General features: G+C 42.1%; 1 protein-coding gene across 1 annotated transcript; it reads right to left on the minus strand.

The window, feature by feature from the left end:
* Window positions 1–1,988: 1,988 nt before the first annotated feature.
* On the minus strand, window positions 1,989–13,310 carry LOC124873779 (zinc finger protein 287-like). Its single transcript, XM_047374739.1, has 2 exons — window positions 13,028–13,310; window positions 1,989–3,426 (listed from the first exon to the last, which is right to left on the minus strand). The coding sequence occupies exon 2, from the start codon at window positions 3,345–3,347 to the stop codon at window positions 2,220–2,222; it is 1,128 nt and encodes a 375-aa protein (XP_047230695.1). The 5' UTR covers window positions 3,348–3,426; window positions 13,028–13,310; the 3' UTR covers window positions 1,989–2,219.
* Window positions 13,311–21,838: the final 8,528 nt, after the last annotated feature.

Here is a 21,838-nt window from a genome sequence, read left to right on the forward strand (position 1 = left end):
ATTGATTTAGTACATGTACAAGTGACAAGACATCATTGTGTGACGAAGCAGCAGCTAGCTTACCACGCGTAAACTTCATAAGACTTGAATGTTCGTAGCTGTAATTTAAATCTGCCTCCAGCTAGCTGCTGTTGTGTCGATGTGTTCTTCAAGTTATGGAAGTTTTAAACTAACTGGTCTTAGCAGCTAGTAGTAAGCGGTATATTCTGCAAATTGTTTGATTTGTTTAGCAATGGCAAAGCTGATCTAACTTTGATGTAATGTCCTTAAAACAAGTCCAAATTAGGCTCAGTATTGTGTGTGACCTCCATGTGTCTGTATGACCTCCCTACAACACCTGGACATGCTCCTGATGAGACGGCGGATGGTCTCCTGAGGGATCTCCTCCCAGACCTGGACTAAAGCATCCACCAACTCCTGGACAGTCTGTGGTGCAACGTGACGTTGGTGGATGGAGCGAGACATGATGTCCCAGATGTGCTCAATCAGATTCAGGTCTGGGGAACGGGCGGGCCAGTCCATAGCTTCAATGTCTTCATCTTGCAGGAACTGCTGACACACTCCAGCCACATGAGATCTAGCATTGTCCTGCATTAGGAGGAACCCAGGGCCAACCGCACCAGCATATGGTCTCACAAGGGGTCTGAGGATCACCTCCAGGCTCTGGACACTACGCTGACAGACACAGCAAACCTTCTTGCCACAGCTCGCATTGATGTGCCATCCTGGATGAGCTGCACTACCTGAGCCACTTGTGTGGGTTGTAGAGTCCGTCTCATGCTACCACGAGTGTGAAAGCACCAGGGTCAACCGCACCAGCATATGGTCTCACAAGGGGTCTGAGGATCTCATCTCGGTACCTAATGGCAGTCAGGCTACCTCTGGCGAGCATATTGAGGACCATGCAGCCCTCCAAAGAAATGCCACCCCACACCATTACTGACCCACTGCCAAACCGGTCATTCTGAAGGATGTTGCAGGCAGCAGATCTCTCTCCACGGTGTCTCCAGACTGTCACGTCTGTCACGTGCTCAGTGTGAACCTGCTTTCATCTGTGAAGACCACAGGGCACCAGTGACGAATTTACCAATCCTGGTGTTCTCTGGCAAATGCCAAGCGTCCTGCACGGTGTTGGGCTGTGAGCACAACCCCCATTTGTGGACTTGGGCCCTCATACCATCCTCATAGAGTCGGTTTCTAACCGTTTGTGCAGACACATGCACATTTGTGGCCTGCTGTTGGTAATTTTGCAGGGCTCTGGCAGTGCTCCTCCTGTTCCTCCTTGCACTAAGGTGGAGGTAGTGGTCCTGCTGCTGAGTTGCTGTTTGATTTACTTGGAGCTATATTGTGTTGTTTAAGTGTTTCCTTTATTTTATTGAGCACTGTATTTACTTCAATTAATTTAGATAATGATTGCTCAAACCTAATGAAAACCCAAAGTTCAATTTCACAAAAAAAACTTTCTATAAAGATTGTTTCATGCAGAATTTCAGCTAAACTTATTGCATTTTGTTGAAATTTAATATATTAATGTCAACACTTCTAAGTCTATTAAGTCTATTTTTTTAATTTTGGAACTACAAGTATTCAGACATATTTACACATATATACTGGCAAACGGAAACACATTTTTAATCAAACGTGGGAATGTATATTCAGGCTGTGCTCTGCCAACTGCACTGGATTGATGATAATTGACCAATTTATCATTTGAAAAGAGCTGAATGAAGAGCCTATATGTCTTTAACTTTGTGTTCTCTTTTCCTTCCCTTTATTGAAACACTGGGCCCAGTCTTTCTGTGATTTAGTGCAGCCATCAGCTAGGCTCTTGCTGCCAAACCTCTCTGTTCTCCCTTTATACATGGCATACTTGCCTCCCCCCGTTTCTGTTTCACCTTGTCAGCATCATTGCTGCTAACAGGGACCTAATTAACTGTTAAAAGAAAGTATGAGGGATTGCTTCAAAATCAATGACCTACTCAATACAATCAGGTGGACTTCCTTTAATAGAATACTTTGTACAAACTGGCATACACTAAATTTGACTGCTCTGCATTATAACTAAGACTGAAATGGAACAAATGCAACTGAATGGGAATCTATTTGATAGGACTGGTTTGACTATTGAGTTCCTTATAAATCAGAAAGATATAGTCTGTATAGCACCTTAAGATTACATCTGCAAGGAATTGCTGCCTTATAAACTAAATTCAACTACATTACGGTTTCTCATGCATGTGAGTTTTTCTGTGACGAGCCAAATTACAGCTGTATCTAAAAAAGCTGTCACACAGCTCACAAGAATAAGGCTTCTCACCTGTGTGAATTCTGAGGTGACGAGTCAAATCAGTACTTCGTACGAAAGATTTATCGCACAATTTACAAGAATATGGCCACTTATCTTGGTGAGTTATTTTGTGACATGCCAAAGTACTGCTGTCTCCAAAAGATTTCTCACACATGTCACAAGAATAAGGCTTCTCACCTGTGTGAGTTCTATAGTGACAAGCCAGAATAGCCCTCCTTCCAAAAGATTTGCCACACATGTCACAAGAATAAGGCTTTTCAGCTGAGTGAGTTCTAAGGTGAGAAGTCAAATGTTGGCTTTGTCTAAAAGATTTAGCACACAATTTGCAGGAATAAGGCTTCTCACCCGTGTGAGTTCTCATGTGATCAGGCAAGTAGTTCCGTGTACTGAAACCTTTACCACATATTTCACAAAAAGCTGAATCTGTTTTATGTCTTTTTGGTATTAACTTGTCCACTTTGTCCTTATGATTTTTGTTGTCCTGATGTCTCTTGTCTGGCTGAAGGTCTTTATCACTACTTGATTCTGAGTGGTTCTGTTTGCTTCCTTGCTGATGTTTGTTCTCATCTTCAGTGAGGAGCTGGGTCTTCTTTGGTTCTGATTCACTGTTGTCTTCTTGTTCATTAGTAGGAGTCACCATAAAACTGTAAGTCTCCTGCTTCACTGCAAGCTGGTCTTCATCCTGATTACAACAAAGGGCGTCCTGTTCCTCTTTAATCTTTACAGGTTCTGGCTCATTTTTAATCTTAACAGTTTCTGTATCTTCTTGTTCCTCTTTATTTTGAGCTGGTTCTGGTTCCCCCTTTATCTCTATGATCTGATGCAGCTCTGGTACATTGTGGAACATTCCCTCATAACCAGGAGTCACTGTAGAGGTGTTTATTTCCTGCTTCACTAAAACCAGCTCTTCATCCTGAAAGATCCACTGTTTGATATGTTCTTTCCTAATGGGTTGAGGTTCTGGTTCCTCTTTTGGTTCACTCATCTGCTGTGATTCTGGTTCTTCCTGTTCCTCTTTTATTTCAGTAGCGTTTGGCATCTTGTGGTCCAGAATGGAGTTCCTCTCTTCTGTTACGAGAAGGTGGTCCACGAGAACGTCCCAAGTAGCTGTGCAAGGGCTGGAGGAATGAAAAACAGTAGAACATCATTAATGGTATAAAAGGATGGGGTTAATATCTCCCTAAGGCCTAAACTCCATTAATAGGGAGATTCAGTTTGTATTAAAAATCATATTGTAAAACAAGATTTCATAACTTAACCTTTGCCCGTAGCATGGGGTTAAAATCAATGTGACACCTCAGGAGGTTACCTTAAATTTAAATTTAAATTAAATGTAGTCATGATTATCTTTTTTTTAATTATGTTTAAAGAATAGCTTTTAAAAAGGGGACATATCATGTTTTCAAATCCTTCCTTTTCATATCTAAATCATTCAGTTGTGGTCTATATAAAGTGAGACTTCAATGCTTTGGTCTGAACTGCAAGTTATTGTAGCTCCACAGGCCCCTCTTTTACCCTGTTATGTGGTGCGTCTGAGAGGAACTTGTTTTGGTGTTGTCTATTTAAATACTACTGAGCCACTTCATGCCCCGCCCCCCTTTCGGATCAAATAGTGATCCACTTGATGACCCATTTGGTCATTTTTGTAGTTTGATGATAGAGATACAATTATCTAGCAGCGTAGAACCCTTGTATTACCAAACTGATTAAAAGATGTCAATGGAAGACTTGTCCATCCAGTCTTACATATTCGAGCCTAGACCCAAAGAGAGAGCAAAAGGCAGAATACTACTGCTGTCAAATGAATGGAAGGTCCTGGTCGGAAGAAGACGGCTCTTTGTGGAATTAACCGGAGACAAAGATAGGGAAAACGCACAGGCACACTCGTCAAGCTACACCAGCGGGGACTGTGGAACAGTCTGTAACCAGGCGGAAACACCGAATTGTCCGAACTACCGCACCCTGTTGGCGGTTAGACCCTTCGGAGTCCCCAGGCCCTTTTTCCCCAGAAGTGACACCACTATTTACAACATTTTCTCTTAAAGGAATGACTCTCATACGTTTAACAATTTTAATATAAATAAGGCAGAGGAATAACAGAGACCCGTTCAGTGATCAAAGCAACAAAGCAGCCCCCAAAGAAGATCACACGTAGTTTAATATCTGGCACTTCCAATGCAAAGGATGTACACTCACTCAGTGTTTATCAGTAGACCATGTGTATCTCTCCTTTCCCTCTGACTTTCTGCCATCTTGCCTGCTTAACCCTTTATGACCTACCACATAACAAGTTCGCCAGAGCATATTTTTACATTTGTACATCCTGTAGAGCCATTTTCTGGAGCATTTTAATTTGCTATACATCAATACAACCCTTACATCCTAAATTTTAATATTTTGTATATAATAATTCCATATTATGTAAGTAAATTGCAAAAAAGTGCAATAAACCACCAGAAAAATTTAAATTGTTTTTTTTTTTTGCACATATTTTTCTAAATACAGAAATATCATAGCTGTATCCCTAAAATATTTCAATATAAAAAAGTTGCACAAAACCCTTTCAAACCCCTGGAAATTTATTTGGAGTGTTTTCATAACTTCATTTTTGAAATACACTCATTTCAGAGACAAAAACGAACATAAAATATACATTGTGAACAGTTTGAGAAAAGATAATATGTACATCAAAATAAACTATTTACAGAGGTGCAATTAAATATCTAACTGTGCCAGATACCTATGAGCACACATATATGTTCATAAGACCATCTTCAAATAATAAAAAGTGCAAAAAACAACGAAAATGAAAGTGAAAGTGCGAGCGAAGTTTACCGCAAAAAAACTACAACTACTGGGAAAAAAAAGACCGCTCCCGGAAAAATTTGCCAAAGAAATGACATCACTTCTGGTTGTTGCGGGCATTGGTGTGAAAGAAAACCATGTGATAGTTCATCCACCAATGTCATCACGCATATTCCGATGTAGGAAGTACACTTTGGTCTGGATTTTAATGTTTGTTTTTTGCGATTTTTTACTGGATTTCTGCATCCGTTTCTGGAAAATAAAAACTGTGCTCTGGGACATGTGGTTAGTAGAATATTTAAGTTGAACTGTTCGGTTTCATTTGCAAAAAAAAAGTATTGTTCTAGCTTATTTGGTCACAATTCTACAGGCGTTTAAAAATAGATATGCAAATGGAAGCGCCGGCACTCCTGCCGGTCATAAAGAGTTAATACACTCGTATGGTGCGTTCACACTGAACGCGGAGCGGCCGATTTACATGTTATCCCTATGTAGAGGCGCGTTCAGGAGCGGAGAGGCGCGAGGCGGTGTGAAGGAGACGCGGTACGGAAGGCGCACCGAGCGAAGTGTAAGTGGAGCGAGAGCGATGGACGAGTTGAAAAATCTGAAATATTTTCTAAATTCGCGTCGCGTCAACCAATCAGGGACTGGATGTGGCTGTGACGTAGGGTGAAGAACCGCAGCGGAGAAGAAGCAGTTGTCAGTGAAGATGGAGGACCAGATCATAGTGGTGGTGTGTGGCAAACCAGAGTCGTATGACTCAACTAATTACTTTTACCGAGACAAGTACAGAAAGGACCTGGCCTGGTAATCTTTAGGCACCAATATCTTATATTTAGGGGATGTGGACATTAAAAATCGGCTGTTTTTTTATTGAGCTGATATTTATTTACTCATCGAAGACAGATGGACAGGCGTTCAGCAGCGGGGATACAGTGCCGGTAGTTGGTGTCCCGGAGGCCGATTCGTCTCCCAACGCGGGACAGCAAATCTTCGAACTGGGTCCTGGATAGACGGAAGTACCGCTGAAATCGACCGTCATCCAGACGCAGCTCCTGGAGTAGGTGGTGGTAATCTTCGAACTGTTCCCGTCCCCTGAAGAATCTGGTGAAACCAGCGTAAAATACCGTAATTAGGTCCGTGAAATCCATTTCTGTCATGTTCAGTTGAAACCAGCAAGCAGCAGGTGGAAGCTCCTCCTATTTGATGATGCGGCGAAGCGTTGCCGTTTGTTGTCATTTGGCAACGCGGAGTTCACGCAGAATGTGAAGCGAGCAACAGCACACAAATGATGCGAAATATTCGCAGAATCCCGGTTCGGTGTGAATGCACCATTAGACTCACTAAGAGTCCACCTCACTACTCTTAGCATCTCCTCATGTTAGGCGCTCTCTGAAGGCTTCAGATGCTTCGTGAATAACTTTCATCTTACCAAGGGCCAATTCTGACAAAAATCTCAGAATTCGAGAAATTCTAAGACTTTCGTCACTAGGAGCTACTGTTAGTCTTAGGATTCTTTGTGAATACGGGACATGGAGTGCATATCCAGTCTGATACGTTATTTTTATAGCTTTTAAAAACAGATGTAAATCACACATTTATCAAGTCTGACACTCCAAGAGCAGGAAGCCACTTTCAGTCTGAAAATTCAATATTGTTCTTTGGGCAAATCTTAATATTCCACATATTTTAATATTATGTCTTCAGTGCAGATAATTGTTTTAAATGTGCCTTCCATTTTTTCCAATATTTTCCACTTTTGTTGGTAGCATATTTCAGACAGAAAGTCATAATCAGTTGGAGATTCATCTTGTAACCATATTTAGTGTTGACCATACTACAAACTGTAAGAAGTATTTGTAACAAAAGTGTCCTGCCTTTTCAGCCCCGCTGGTAAGTTTCCTAAATACCCAATACTGAAAAGTGAACTTCTAGACTGACAGCTAGACTTTCTTAAAATAACCAATTCATTTTGGAACATTCCCAAAATATATGAAAATGATCTGATGATACTCCACCACATTTTCTCCAACATTGCCCATGTTTAAGGTCATTACTTTGTGATTCTTTAATCTTTTTGGGTTATAAAAAACCCAATCATATTTTATCAGGTGAGAGGTTTAAACTTCAGGAGGGCGACTGTACTTTACAGATGTTTAACCAGTTAGTTTTATATTAGCATAATCTCCCCCCCCCCCCCCCCCCCCCATCTCAATTTTACATTCATCGTGGAAAGGTTCCTTTTTAGCTGCCAGAAGGAAAACATTAGAGAATTTGTCGATTAACATTACCTTTAAGTGCCTCTTGAAAAATGTTACTTAGATGCATTTGTTCCCTACCTATTTGTTTAGTGTTTTTACTGAAAATAACTCTTACGTAAAGATATCTGCAAAAATATTGATGTATCAAGTGATAAGTCTCTTTGAGCTGTTAAAAGCTCTTTAAGCATTTACCAAAGGATATTACATAGAATGTAGAAATAACTATTTATCCATTGTTTAAATCTATTATTTAGTTTGGCTGGTGGAAAGTTTATGTCAAATATCACCCACCATAACATATTTACATTACTTGAAAATGTGTGATTTTTAAATTCCTTTGTCTTTAAATGTCAAAACAGTCAACCTAGCTTTAAGGATTTTGAGACATCCTAAACTTATATCTTACTAGCACAATTGTAATCAGGGATATAGTAATATATAATTTCTACTAGTAATAATGTCATTGGTAATATTGTTGGGACCCACAGCCATGGATTTCAACATTAAACTCCGGTACGAACTCTTCTGGAACTTTTCAAAATAAAGTGCATTAACCTTCTTCCGGCACAGCCAGGACACGGGATAACTGCGGACTTTCTGTGACGCCACTACCCAAATAAAAGCATATCTGTTGCTACATCCACCCTCTTCCACCGGTGATCATCGCGATAGGGGAGACAAGCGCGCTAATGTCTCTTTGCTGGCAAACAGACATAAACTCTTCAACTGGATCCAAGGAAGCCATACGATCATCGATCATATGCAAAGATAAGTATGAATGAAATACTCTCTGTGTATCCGGTATTTTCATTCATGAACGGGGAAATTAAGGTGTAAGAGTTGCTTACTTTTTCCTCTGAGGCCTGTAGAAGCAAACTGTCCCAGAGAAGTTCCCTACAGAGAAGCGGTCTCTATGAAGCCGAGCGGAGCGGTCTCCCAGTCTGGAAGGAAGACAGCAGAGACCGCACCACCGTGCAGTGTGGTTGGCGGACACAACGAGCTGTTCTTCATCCACAGATGGAGTTTAGCGGGAAGCTAACCCTTTGCTCACAGAGCACCTTCAGCCCCCACAGCTAAGAAGATCAGCTGTGGCTAACCTTTGTTCACTGGGGATACCTTCTTCAAACTTCATCGTCGCTTGGACAACATTCCTCACCACAATTCATGAGGTTAAGTGTTTGGGCAGGATAATATAGAAGTGATTTAGATTAAAATGATCTAAACGTTTTTCATTTTTATGAAGTTTGGTTTGGTTTGTCTGAAACTCTATTATCTTAGTGCTAGCAGGCTATCTGCCCTGTTTGTGTTCTGTGTTTTTAAAGTTAAGTCAAACTTTATTTAAACGGCGATTTTAAACAGAACATTGATCATAACATGCCATCCGCGCTTATGCATTTTAACCCTTTTATTAACCCTGGTATTTTAAAGGTATGTTTCGATTCTGGTGCTAAGCTATCAGCTACTTTTGTTAGCTCAACTGCTAACCGGTAAGAACACGTGCTTGCTACTAAAGAGTAAACAGAAAGGTTGTTGGTTTTCAAGCTAGTGAATAATAGTCCCTAAATGTCATTTACTAAATTTAATAACTAAGTAAACACCATTAAGCCAATTTCTCCAGAAAGATTTGGCTCTTTTCCAAAATACTCCCTTAATAATATTTCTTCAAATATTATTTTAATAAATAAAGGCAGCTAATTAGACATCATTGAGAAATGGTCATTCAGAAGGTTGGTTTTATTCAGCAGATCATTATTTAAAACATTATTTTATTAAAATAATATTTTATCTGATCTTGCATTGTGAATGGTTGTCTAAACGTTTGCTGATTATTGTCTAAGTTGGTTCCAAGACTAACTTAACTCCACTTCCAGATTCTTCAAGATAATCCTTGGTTCTCAAACATAAACATTGCATGGTAATGTTGCATCACTCTTTTGGTCATAATTTCCAATCATCTTTAATCAACTTGTTTATCTTGTACATAGCTTATTAGTCTTCCCTATTATTTAATTCTGCTTGGTAGTTTAGTTGGATTGTTTTAGCAAAGTAAAGAGTTTGTTGATTGAAATATGTTTGACTTTGAGTTGATTTATTTTTGTTAATAAATTCTTGTATTTTAAGAAATTGTGTGAAGTCATTCCATATATATGCAGAGTTTATGCTGTTCAATAATGTCAGAGCTCGTCTCACACCTTTCTATTTTGTCCTAATACCATCGCCCTACTGGGCTGGTATTCACAGGACAACCCTTAACAGACCCAAATATTATTATTATTATTAAAATATTAATATTAAATATTATTCTCAGATTCATAATTCCAACATTGGCGTCCCTGGGTGGGCATCATCATGAACAGCTTGCACTGTACATAAATGCGAATGAATAAACCACAACTGTACATTATTAATGTACCAAGTGATTAGCTTAAAACCAGCCGTCACTGGTAACAATAGGACTCAAAACATCAGAGTTCTAACATCAGATGTCACTGATTATATTTAAGAGAACATTATAACTCGTGACACTCCAGGAGTTCACAAATTTAGACTTTCGTCAAAATTAATAACTCTAGTATCTCCGTGCTAGTAACAATCAACTGCTACATACGCAAAATTTTAGATGTTCTGACTCAGTGTGGTTTCTTCTGTGTAAGCAATAACTTGAGACTTGGTTTAACTTCAGTTAACCTCTCTGTCCAGACAGTTGCTGCACATATGTATCCAGAGGCTGTGTTTTGTGTACGACCACAATTTGAAACCGAGTTAACTTTGCAGTTAATTTTAGTATCTGACCTAATTTGGATGCATGTATCCATTCAGGAACTTTATAGTTTGTTTTATGTTTTGAAAGAAAGGATTTATTGCCATATTAAATCCCAAATTTAGTGTCTAATCACTAGTTCTCCCAAAGAAAGTTGGAAAATTAAAAATCAAATGTTTCCAATATATGTACATTCAAAGATACATATATAGCTGGACATACATTTGTTAGATGTTGTTGCTTTTAGCAATATTCTCATGTCTTTGTTGTTGTTTTGTGTCTGCCAGAATAATGGAATTAAACTCCATTATGAATTCAGCAGACGTGGAGATGCAGAAGGTGGTGGTTGCTGATCTCATCCGTTTGTCTCCAGATGAGCGGGATGCTTTAAATCAGTTGGACTTGCCACCCGTGATGAGAGGATTCAGGAGTTGGTACACTTCATTAAGTATCCGACTAGAGAGGCTCTGATTTCAGATGTTCTTTGTCAGCTTACCTTGTTGTATCAGCAGAAATCACAACTGGAAGCTAAAAGATATTTTCAGTTACAGACTGACCACCAGATGGCCCTTCAAAGGGAGAATGCTGCAAAGCTTGAACTCTCAAAAGCTGAGGAGAGGATGGAGAAAGCTGAAGCAAAGTTAGTGGACCTGAAAGCAGATGAGCTCAAGAAAGCTTCATCCCAAAGGGGGGAACAGACCCCCACCGTTCAGGTACCGAATTTGCCTTTTCACTCACAGCAGCTGCAGCAGCCTCAGCAGGGGGCAGACTCAGACAGCAGGCATTCAGCACCTAGGTCAGAGTCTCCCTTTCCTAAATCTAGTCCAAGTGTTCAACTTACTTCCACAGACGTTAACAGAAGTGTTGGAAGTCAGATGGTCTCCAGTGGTGTCCTGCCAAATTCCATTGCAGTGAACAACCACCAAGATGACCAAGTGCCGGACTCGGCATGCACAAGTGATCCAATTCGGTGGGAGGAGCACCCTTCTGGCCCGATCGGCACCCCTCTCCCTTCTGACTCTGTGTCGACCCCTAGGGGCCAGGAGAGAAGTACATGGCTATCAGGTGACTCAATCCAACCTGACCCACCACCACTTGCACGAGTCCATTCATTAGAAAGCTCTCATTTAAAGCATGAGAAAACTTGTTTCCTTCCCCAGAGGTTAGATCATGATCTTCCACCATTTCATGAACCTAACCAACGTGACTTCTCAGATGGACGTGGTCCACCTTGGGAGCTAACCCTTTGTTCACAGAGCACCTTCAACCCCCCACAGCTAAGGAGGTCAGCGGTGGCTAACCTTTGTTCACTGTGGATACCTTCTTTAAACTTCATTGTCGCTTGGACAACATTCCCCACCACAGTTCATGAGGTTAAGTGTTTGGGCAGGATAATATAGAAGTGATTTAGATTGAAATGATCTAAACGTTTTTCATTTTTAGGAACATTGGTTTGGTTTGTGTGAAACTCGGCTATCTTAATGCTAGCGGGCTATCTGTAGCACACGTGCCCTGTTTGTGTTCTGTGTTTTTAAAGTTAAGTCAAACTTTATTTAAAGGGTGATTTTAAACAGATCATAACGCACCGTCCGCGTTTATGCATTTTAACCCTTTTATTAACGGTATTTTAAAGGTATGTGTCGATTCTGGTGCTAAGCTATCAGCTACTTTTGTTAGCTCAACTGCTAACCGGTAAGAACACGTGCTAGCTACTAAAGAGTATTTAACAGAAAGGTTGTTGGTTTTCAAGCTAGTGAATAATAGTCCCTAAATGTCATTTACTAAATTTAATAACTAAGTAAACACCATTAAGCCAATTTCTCCAGAAAGATTTGGCTCTTTTCCAAAATACTCCCTTAATAATATTTCTTCAAATATTATTTTAATAAATAAAGGCAGCTAATTAGACATCATTGAGAAATGGTCATTCAGAAGGTTGGTTTTATTCAGCAGATCATTATTTAAAACATTATTTTATTAAAATAATATTTTATCTGATCTTGCATTGTGAATGGTTGTCTAAACGTTTTATGATTATTGTCTAAATTGGTTCCAAGACTAACTTAACTTCATTTCCAGATTCTTCAAGATAACCCTTGGTTCTCAAACATAAACATTGCATGGTAATGTTGCATCACTCTTTTTGGTCATAATTATCAATCATCTTTAATCAACTTGTTTATATTGTACATAGTCCATTAGTCTTCATTATTATTTAATTCTGCTTGGTAGTTTAGTTGGATTGTTTTAGCAAAGTAAAGAGTTTGTTGATTGAAATATGTTTGACTTTAAGTTGACTTATTTTTGTTAATAAATTCTTGTATTTTAAGAAATTGTGTGAATTCATTCCATATATGTGCAGAGTTTATGCTGTTCAATAATGTCAGAGATCATCTCACACCTTTCTATTTTGTCCTAATACCATCACCTTACTGGGCTGGTATTCACAGGACAACCCTTAACAGACCCAAATATTATTTGATAAAATATTAATATTAAATAATATTCTCAGATTCATAATTTCAACAATATCTTTAATATAAATCTTGACTAGTAAGAAGACTATTTTGATAAATTAGATAACAGCTATCTAAAATAGGAACTACAGATAGGTGAGGTTGATGAATAAATGTTAAACGGGTGGCCATAGGGCGTTTATTTAGCTTCTGCTTTAAAAGATGATGATCTATTCGATGTTCTGATAATTTATGTTCCATTTTCATTTTCTCCTAGTTAAATATGTTTTAAATAAAACACAAACACCGACAAACAAAGCAAAACATTACGCTGTGTACAACACGTCCTGCTTCCTCCGCGGCATCAACTAGTCCCCTGATCATATTCTCTGTGTTCCAGTGTTAGTTCATTCAGGCCACCGTACAGGTAACATACCTGTAGGTTCTGATCTGATCTGGGTTTTCCAGCTGATATCCAGCAGTCTGAGCTGATGATCGATCTCTTCCTCCTAATGAACGATGTTTCTGAATATTTCTCCAGCAGCAGCAGTTAGTCGCTCTCTGATCAATTCTCTCAGATGATGAACCGAAGATGTTGTTACTGCAGACTCTGAAATATTCAGCTCACACAGCAAAAACCGACGATAAACAGAAGAAAACCTGGAAGCTAACGATGCTAGCGCCTTGTTGTTTACTTCCGCCGGAAGTCTGACACGGAGATTTACACCAGAAACAGTTACTGCCCTTTAAGATCCGCCTCCAGTTACAAACTTCTTTTTGTCCAGATCTTTGAACTCCTGTTCCACACATGATTTAAATATCTGAATGAACTCAGTGTAATTTAAAATAAATATTTAATGGCAAGTTGGTATTAAAATACTTAAAAATGGTTATAAACAGATAAATATGTACAACTTCTAAACAGAGTATATATCATAATTGTATGGTATTGGTCAGTGGTGGCTGGTAAAAAATATTTTCGGTGGGGCTGATGTAAGAATTAATTTCTCTGCCTACTCCAATATATGAAATGAAATCAACAGTGAGTCGACAAATACAACTGAACAACATCCCTTTCATCATGCCCGCGCAGCGCCAGTTCAAAAGCATCACAAAATTTAATATAATCGATGAATTTAGATAAAATATGACAATACTTATCAACCTCTTCATTTTACCTTCTTACTGCAACATGGTGTCCGTCATCCAGCTGTGCCGGTATGCTAATGTTTTCCAGCACAGCTAGCTTGACACAGTTTTCCATATGAACTCTTGATTGTTCATGCTTCTTAATGCATTCGGAGAGATGCTTCAAGTCGGTTTGTCTTGACTCGCGTTGGTGTTTACCCCTGTGGATGAGAGGGTCGCATCCTGTCGCCCTCAGGTTGAGGACAGGTCTCTGACTGTCGTTTCGGCCTATGGGCCAAGTGGTAGTGCGGAGCACCTGGCCTTCTTGGTGTCCCTGTCGGGGGTGCTGCATAGTGCCACTTCCGGGAACACTGTTTTTCTGCTGCGGGACTTCAACGCCCACGTGGGAAACAACAGTGACACCCTAGAGAGGTGTGATTGGGAGGAATGGCCTCCCCGATCTGAATCCAAGTGGTGTTTCATTATTGGACTTCTGTGCTAGTCACGGATTGTCCATAATGAACACCATGTTCAAGTATAAAGGTGTTCATCAGTGCACTTGACACCAGGGCACCCTAGGTAGGAGGTCGATGACCAACTTTGTTGTCATGTCTTCAGACCTTCAGACGCATGTTTCAGACACTCGGGTGAAGGGAAGGGCAGGGCTCTCCACTGATCACCACCTGGTGGTGAGTTGGATTCAGTGGAAGAGGAGAAAGCTGGACAGACTTGGCAGACCCAAGCGTATAATGAAGGTCTGCTCGGAACATCTGGTGGAGCCCGCAGCCAGGGATGTACTCAACATGTACCTCTGGGAGAACTTTGACCAGATTCTGGGGGAGGTTGGAGACATAGAGTCAGAGTGGACCATGTTCTCTGCATCTATTGTCGATGCTGCCGCCCGTAGCTGTGGCCGTAAAGTCTGCGGTTCCTGTTGCGGCGGCAATCCCTGAACCCGGTGGAGCACACTGGCAGTGTTGGACCATTTGTTCGCTCCTATACCCCCCAGTATCGTCTGGTACTACGCCTCCCAGCATGCATTGCAGCTAACAGGATGGGACATTGCAGCTCTGATGTCATAGTGGGCTATATAAGAACATGGGAGACACACCACCATTGCTTTTTCTCCCGCTGGAAACCGTGAAGCGGTTACCAGGCAACAGGGGCCTGCATCATTCTAGAGAAGAAACTCACACGTGGGTTTTTATTCATTCTCCTAAATGGCCAAACTTGCGAGAAGCTCAATGAGCTAAAAGCTTACTGGGATACAAAGACCAGCAAGTTATCTTACTGATCGAAGGTTTGGACTTGACATGCGACTCAAGAAAAAAAACCCACGAAGGTTTTTCAAGGAGACAAAATTTTCTTCTTTGTTTTTGCCTTAGTCGACTGCTGACGGTCCATAATATTTTTTCCCCTTTTGCCAAAGGAGGAGAAGCCGACCGTTTTTTAATTTGTTCCGGATGCTTAACAAAAATTTGAACCCATAATCACAACACCAGAGCACTACTCTGATTTCTGTTCGTCAGTAATGATCTTTGGTTAAGAAATAATTTTTCTGAATTATGATTTTTAATTATACGTTTTTATCAATATTATTTAATTAATAATCATCATCCTTACAGCAGTAAGGGACGCTGTCAAGCTGAAAAAGGAGTCCTATCGGCTGTGGTTGGCTTGTGGCACTCCTGAGGCAGCTGACGGGTACCGTGAGGCCAAGCGTGTCGCGGCCCGGGAAGTGGCAGAGACAAAAACTCGGGCCTGGGAGAAGTTTGTTGAGGCCATGGAGAAGGACTACCGGTTGGCCTCGAAGCAATTCTGGCAAACTGTCCGGCGCCTCAGAAGGGGGAAGCAGTGCTTCGCCAACACTGTTTACAGTGGGAGTGGGGAGCTGCTGACCTTGACTGGGGACATTATCGTGCGGTGGAAGGAGTACTTTGAGGATCTCCTCAACCCTGAGTGATGCATTCCCTGGTGGAAGCAGAGGCTGGGGACTTGGGTTTAGACTCTTTCATCAACCAGGCTGAAGTCACAGAGGTGGTTAAAAAGCTCCACAGTTGCAGGGCTTCAGGGTTGGATGAGAGCCGCAGACAGGGCTGTTGGTGCCTCTTCATAAGAAGGGTGACCAGAGGGTGTGTTCCAACTATAGGGTGATCACACTCCTGAGCCTTCCTGGTAAGGAAAGTAGAGTCTGGCTGAAAGTTGAACCTCGGCAGTGTTCAGTGTGGTTTTCATCCCGGCCATGGAACACTGGACCAGGTCTACACCGTTGCAGGGTACTTGAGTGTTCATGGGAGTTTGCCCACCTGGTCCACTTGTGTTTTGTGGACCTGGAGAAGGCATTTGACTGTGTCCTACGTGATGCCATGTGGAGGGTACTCTAGGAGTATGGAGTGGGGGACCCTTTATTAGGGGCGATCCGGACTCTGTACAAGTGGAGCAGGAGTTTGGTCCGCATTGCCAGCACTAAGTCGGACCTGTTCCCAGGAAATAGAGTCTCCGTCGGGCTTTCTTGACCACAGTGTCTGCATGTACTGTCCAGGATAATTCCTGAGTGATGTGAACAGCGAGGAACTTGAAGCTGCTGACCAGCTCCACCTCAGGGTTACTAAGATGGATGGGGGAATGCTGGCCTCCACACTGTCTCCTAAAGTCCACTATCATCTCCTTAGTTTTGCTGACGTTCAGAGAGAAGTTATTTTCCTGACACCAACTGGTCCATGCTTTCACCTCATTCCTGAAGACACTTTCATCATTATCTGCGATCAGGCCCAAGATGGTGGTGTCGTCAGCAAACTTGAGGACAACGTTTGAGCTGTGCCTGGAAGTACAGTCATACATGAAGAGTGAGTAGAGGAGTGGACTAAGAACACAGCCCTAAGGTGCACTGGTGGTGAGGACTAGTGTGGAGGAGAGGTGTCTGCCAATTCTCACTGCCTGTGGTCTGTTGGGAAGAAAGTCCAATATCCAGCTGCAGATGGACTTTTCCATTCCCAGGGCAGTGAGCTTGGTGACCAGCTTGGAGGGGATTATGGTATTGAATGCTGAGCTGTAGTCAATAAAGAGCATTCTCACATAGATGTTTCCCCTATCCATGTGGTTGAGGGAGGTGTGGACTGCTAGAGCAATGGTGTCATCTGTGGACCTGTTTGCTCTACGTATATGCAAACTGTAGAGGGTCCAGGGTGTCAGGAAGGGAGGCAGGCGCAGATGTGGTTCTTGATGATTTGGTCAAAGCACTTCATGATGACAGGTGTAAATGCTATGGGCCAAAAGTCATCAGGACGGGTAGCAGCAGGGATCTTAAGAATGGGGACAACAGTGGAAGTCTTGAGGGTGGTGGGCACAATGGACAGGTTCAGAGACAGGTTAAAGATGTTAGTAAACACCTCGGCGAGTTTGTCAGCGCACACACTCAGCTCCCATTCTGGGATACAGTCAGGCCCTGGTGCCGTACGAGGGTTAACTTTCTTGAATGTCCATCTCACTGTACCCATGTCTATGTTGAGTATAGCATCTTCACTATCCATGTGTGGTCTGGTGACAGGTGTGATGTTGTCCGCATCAAACCGAGCATAGAAGATGTTAAGCTTATTCGGAAAGGATCCACTGGACAGTTCCACAGATGTGTCCTTCCACTGTAGTCTGTGATGCATTGCAATCCATACCACATGCGCCTGGTGTTGTTGCTCTTTTGGGCAGACTCAACAATATCCCTGTACTCCCTCTGCGATGTCTTAACAGTCTTTCTGAGGTCGTACTTTGTTGCTTTGTAGGACTCAGGATCTCCAGATTTAAAGGTAGCAGTACATGCTTTAAGTTTAGCGTGTACTTCAGGCCCGACCCATAATTTCTGGTTGGGGTAAGTGCAGATGAGATAAGAAGGGGCTTCTGACACAACATCCTCAATTCACTTTCCTATATAGCCCATTACAGAATTTGTGTTCTCATTAATGTCACCATCAGCTGAGTCTCTAAGCATCTGCCAATCTGTTGTTTCAAAGCAGTCCTATAGGCCCTCATCAGCCGCCTTGTCCCATTTTGAACGGTCCCTTGGAACCGGTTTTTCCTGTTTGAGACTTTGTTTGTACGCAGGCAGCAGCAAAATAGCACTGTGTGCTTTATTAAAGGCAGGGTGGAGGAGGTGTGTAGCTGTGTTTGAGTGTGGCTTAACACTGGTCTAGGGTCTGGTCACCCTGGTGGGAACAGATATGTGCTGGTAGTATTTTGGCAAATACTAGGCCCCTGGCGGTCATCCAGGATTCATAGAACCATAGCTACAGCTGTAACTCTCATTCTATTCCATCTCTACTGACCACCAGAGGCCGTGCTTAAAGCACTGGATGACGAATACCAACAGAGTCCTGAGGTATCACCAAAAACAGAATCATAAAGGAAATGCCCATCTTAATGAGATGGCGAAGTGGGCTGCAACAAGACCCCCACCAGTGGACGTGGGTAGGCAACATTCACCCTGTAAAACCTCAAAAAGTGTCAGGAGAGGACCATGAGGCAACAGCACAGATGGCCTCCAAAGGTACTCCGTGTATCGCCGCCCAAGAAGTACTAAGGCCCGGGTGGAATGACACCACACCCCCGAAGGTGGCTGGTGGCCCTGAAAAACAGAGGTCCGCTCTAACACGTCCACCACCCAGCAGGAAAGACAGCTTTGAAAGGGCCAGTCCTTTACGGGGACCAGTGTAGCAGACAAACAGACAATCAGAACGGCGCACAGAGGCAGACGCTGCAATATATGTCTCTAGTACCCAGATAGGGCACAGGGGTTTATTAGCACCCCCAAGGTGTGCAAGCTGCAAAGGCACGGAGTGGCACGCAGATGAGGGAACCTTAGGGACAAACCCTGCAGTAGGCCACACGGTTACACCCGAGGCATCAGGACTCCACCTGAAAGAAGAAGCCCGAACAAACAAGTTCCCCCACACCTTTCCCCGAAGCCATGGCCAGGAGGAACATGGTCTTTTTAGACAGGGACCCAAGATCCACCCCAGCCAAGGGTTCAAAAAAATAAGACCGCAGGGCAGTGAAAACTACAGAAAGATCGCACACCACAGGCCGAGTAGGAGGACGCACCAGCCGGGCACCCCTCAGGAACAACGACACACTCAGGGGATCCCCTCGTCGCATACAACTTCAGTCGCCTGTGTGAGGGCCACATCAGAACCAGCCTGAAGGCGTTGAGCCACATTTGGAGAGGGTGAAGAGAAAGAAATCCCGGGGGGACCACCGTAGAGGCTGCGGTCAGCATGCCTAACAGACAGAGGTAAACAATCAGAGGGGGTGCCCTGCTGGGCAGGAACCTGGGCAGCACCTCTAAAATCCTTGCAACACGTTGAGTTGAGGAGCAAGTAGTCATAGCCCACAAATCTAGGGCAAGACCGATAAAAACTGTCACCTGAGACGGAACCAGGGCACTTTTCCCCTGGTTCACACAAAGACCCAATCGGTCGAGGTGATCAAGAATGACCAGCGTATCGGCCGCAGCAAGCAGTGTCCAGGAGTACTTTCTATGTAAAGGAAAAGTAAAACATTAATGGTAGAAGCTCTTCTAGTGTCTTCATCTAGGAGAGAAAGACAGCTAAGCAGATGAACTATAATCCAATTTTCAAGTCTAGAGGGTGAAAGAGAGCACATACAGTTAGTCACAGTAGAAGCTCAGCCAATAGTTATGTCTAGGAGAGACAGGGTTAAACACTGAAAGACAGGGCCAAGTTTATCATTTGTAGAAGGTGACCATAAAGCTGTAGGCAGCAGCAGCTCAACCGATGCCCACCTCCAGGAAGGTGCCACAGCTAAACACAGAACCAGGCCAAATGTAGTTTCTAGAAAGATAAAAAAAAACAAAATAGAGAGAACATAGAGTTAAAAGCTGAAATAGCAGCAAATAATGCAAAATTGGAGAGTAGTATGGGAAAGTAGCAGAGAGTGAAAGTGGGCATGTCCTCCAGCAGCCTAAACATAAAGATGCATAACTGCAGAGATAGTTCAGGATAAACTAAGCCACTCTAACTATAAGCTTTATCAAAAAGGAAAGTTTTAAGCCTAGCCTTAAAAGTAGACAGGGTGTCTGCCTCACGGACTAAAACTGGGAGCTGGTTCCACAGGAGAGGAGCCTGATAACTAAAGGATCTGCCTCCCATTCTACTTCTAGAGACTCTAGGAACCACCAGTAAACCTGCAGTCTGAGAACAAAGTGCTCTGTTAGGTACATATGGATAAAGAATTAAAAACAATCAGCAGCATTTGTTCAGCAAAACTGTATCTAAGCTCATCCCACCTATCAACATTGTGACATAAAATCGGAAGAGTTTTGAAAAACAATAATTATTCAAGAATAAGAATTAAACAGAAATAGAATTATGAAATAAATAAGAAATAAAGAACTCTAAGCAGAAAACCAGATGCATCATTAAGAATGAACCTTCAGCCAAGGCAAGATTTCTCAATCTTTCAATAACTTTGAAACTTAATAGGGAAAATAAGACAACGCAAAGCGGAAGAGTTTATTTATAAGCAGTTTATTAGATTTAAGTCATCTTAAATGACACATCTAATACAAAAGAGCACATCAATAACAATTTTGTAAGACAGAAATCACTTCATGTGACCAATATAAAGCTTAAGTTGGAGAGAACTTTGCGAAAAGTTGATGTTTTACAAAAATATAACAAATTAACTCAGAACAAAGTACAACAGCAGTAAGAGAATCCAAATAATAAAATTCTAAATAAATTGAAAGAAAAAAATAGAATCCTTAGGTGTGATTTAAACCATTCAGCAGAGTTTTGCATCCTAACATCCAGAGGAAGACTAGTTCACAGACTGGGATCCAGCGCTGAGATTTACTATCCCCACAGTTTTTATGCAGGAGTGGGAACAACAACAACCCACTGAGCAACAGACTTGACTTCAATGTTGAGGTTGGATGTAGAGCTGATTTTGTAAAAAGTCACTGTTAAGGCTACAGGAAGATCTTAGTAAATCAGAATATCAACAAACAGTTTATTTATTCTAGTAACTTAATTCAAAAAGTAAAATGACTGCATAAACATAATGTAAACCCAAAAAAAGTAATTTTGAATTGAAAATTCAATTTCCCAGAAAACCTCCATATCTAATAAAAAAAAAGATGAGAATATGAGGATGAAGAAGGAGAGAGGAGAGTAAGAGACAACATGTAAGGAGAAACAAAGCAATAGAAAGCAGCATTGATCATGTCTTGAAAAGGTACACATTAATTAATTTTATACTATTTACAGAATGTCATAGTTGGAAGTCCATCTCAGAAAGCCAAGGCAGGGCTCTAAGCTGGCCTGCTGGTTCCAGTCATTCTGTGATTTGCTGCAGCCATCAGCTAAGGTCTTCCTCCCAAAACCTTCCTGTTCTCCCTTTTTACCTGATACACTTGCCCCCCTTTTCTGTTTTTAACCTAGTAATGGCTGCTTACCGGCTTCTGATTAACTGTTAAGGTGCGTTCACACCAAACGCGATTTCTGCGAAAGGAGCGGCCAATTTACCTGTTATCCCTGTGTAGAGGCACGTTCAGGAGCGGAGCAGCGCGGCACGCTGCGAAGGACGCAGAGGGCACGTTGCGGAAGGCGCGGCAAGCGAAGCAGGAGCGGAGCGGCGCGATGGACAAGTTGAAAAATCTGAACTTTTTCCTAAATTCGCATCGCGTCAACCAATCAGGGACTGGATGTGGCTGTGACGTAGGGTGAAGGACCAAAGCGGAGAAGAAGCGGTTGTCAGTGAAGATGGAGGACCAGATCATGGTGGCGGTGTGCAGCAAGCCAGAGTTGTATGACTCAACTAATTACTTTTACTGAGACAAGTACAGAAAGGACCTGTCCTGGTTATGTTTAGGCACAAGTATCTTAAATTTAGGAGATGTGGACATTAAAAATCGTTTTTTTTTTTTACTGAGCTGAGATTTTTTTACTCACCGAAGACAGATGGACAGGTGTTCAGCAGCGGGGATACATCGCCGGTAAACCACGGTGAAGTTAGTTTGAAGTTGGATGTTCAAGCTCTGCGGAGTTAGCGGCATCTAGCTCACGGTTGATCCGATTCAGGCACTCAGATTTTCCACGATTGTTTGGTA

Source organism: Girardinichthys multiradiatus, chromosome 9 (assembly GCF_021462225.1).
Source record: "Girardinichthys multiradiatus isolate DD_20200921_A chromosome 9, DD_fGirMul_XY1, whole genome shotgun sequence".
Taxonomy (NCBI): Eukaryota; Metazoa; Chordata; class Actinopteri; order Cyprinodontiformes; family Goodeidae; genus Girardinichthys; species Girardinichthys multiradiatus.

Coding starts and splice junctions, on each gene's coding strand:
- LOC124873779 (XM_047374739.1), bottom strand. CDS start 3,347: ATGCCAAACGCTACTGAAATAAAAGAGGAACAGGAAGAACCAGAATCA.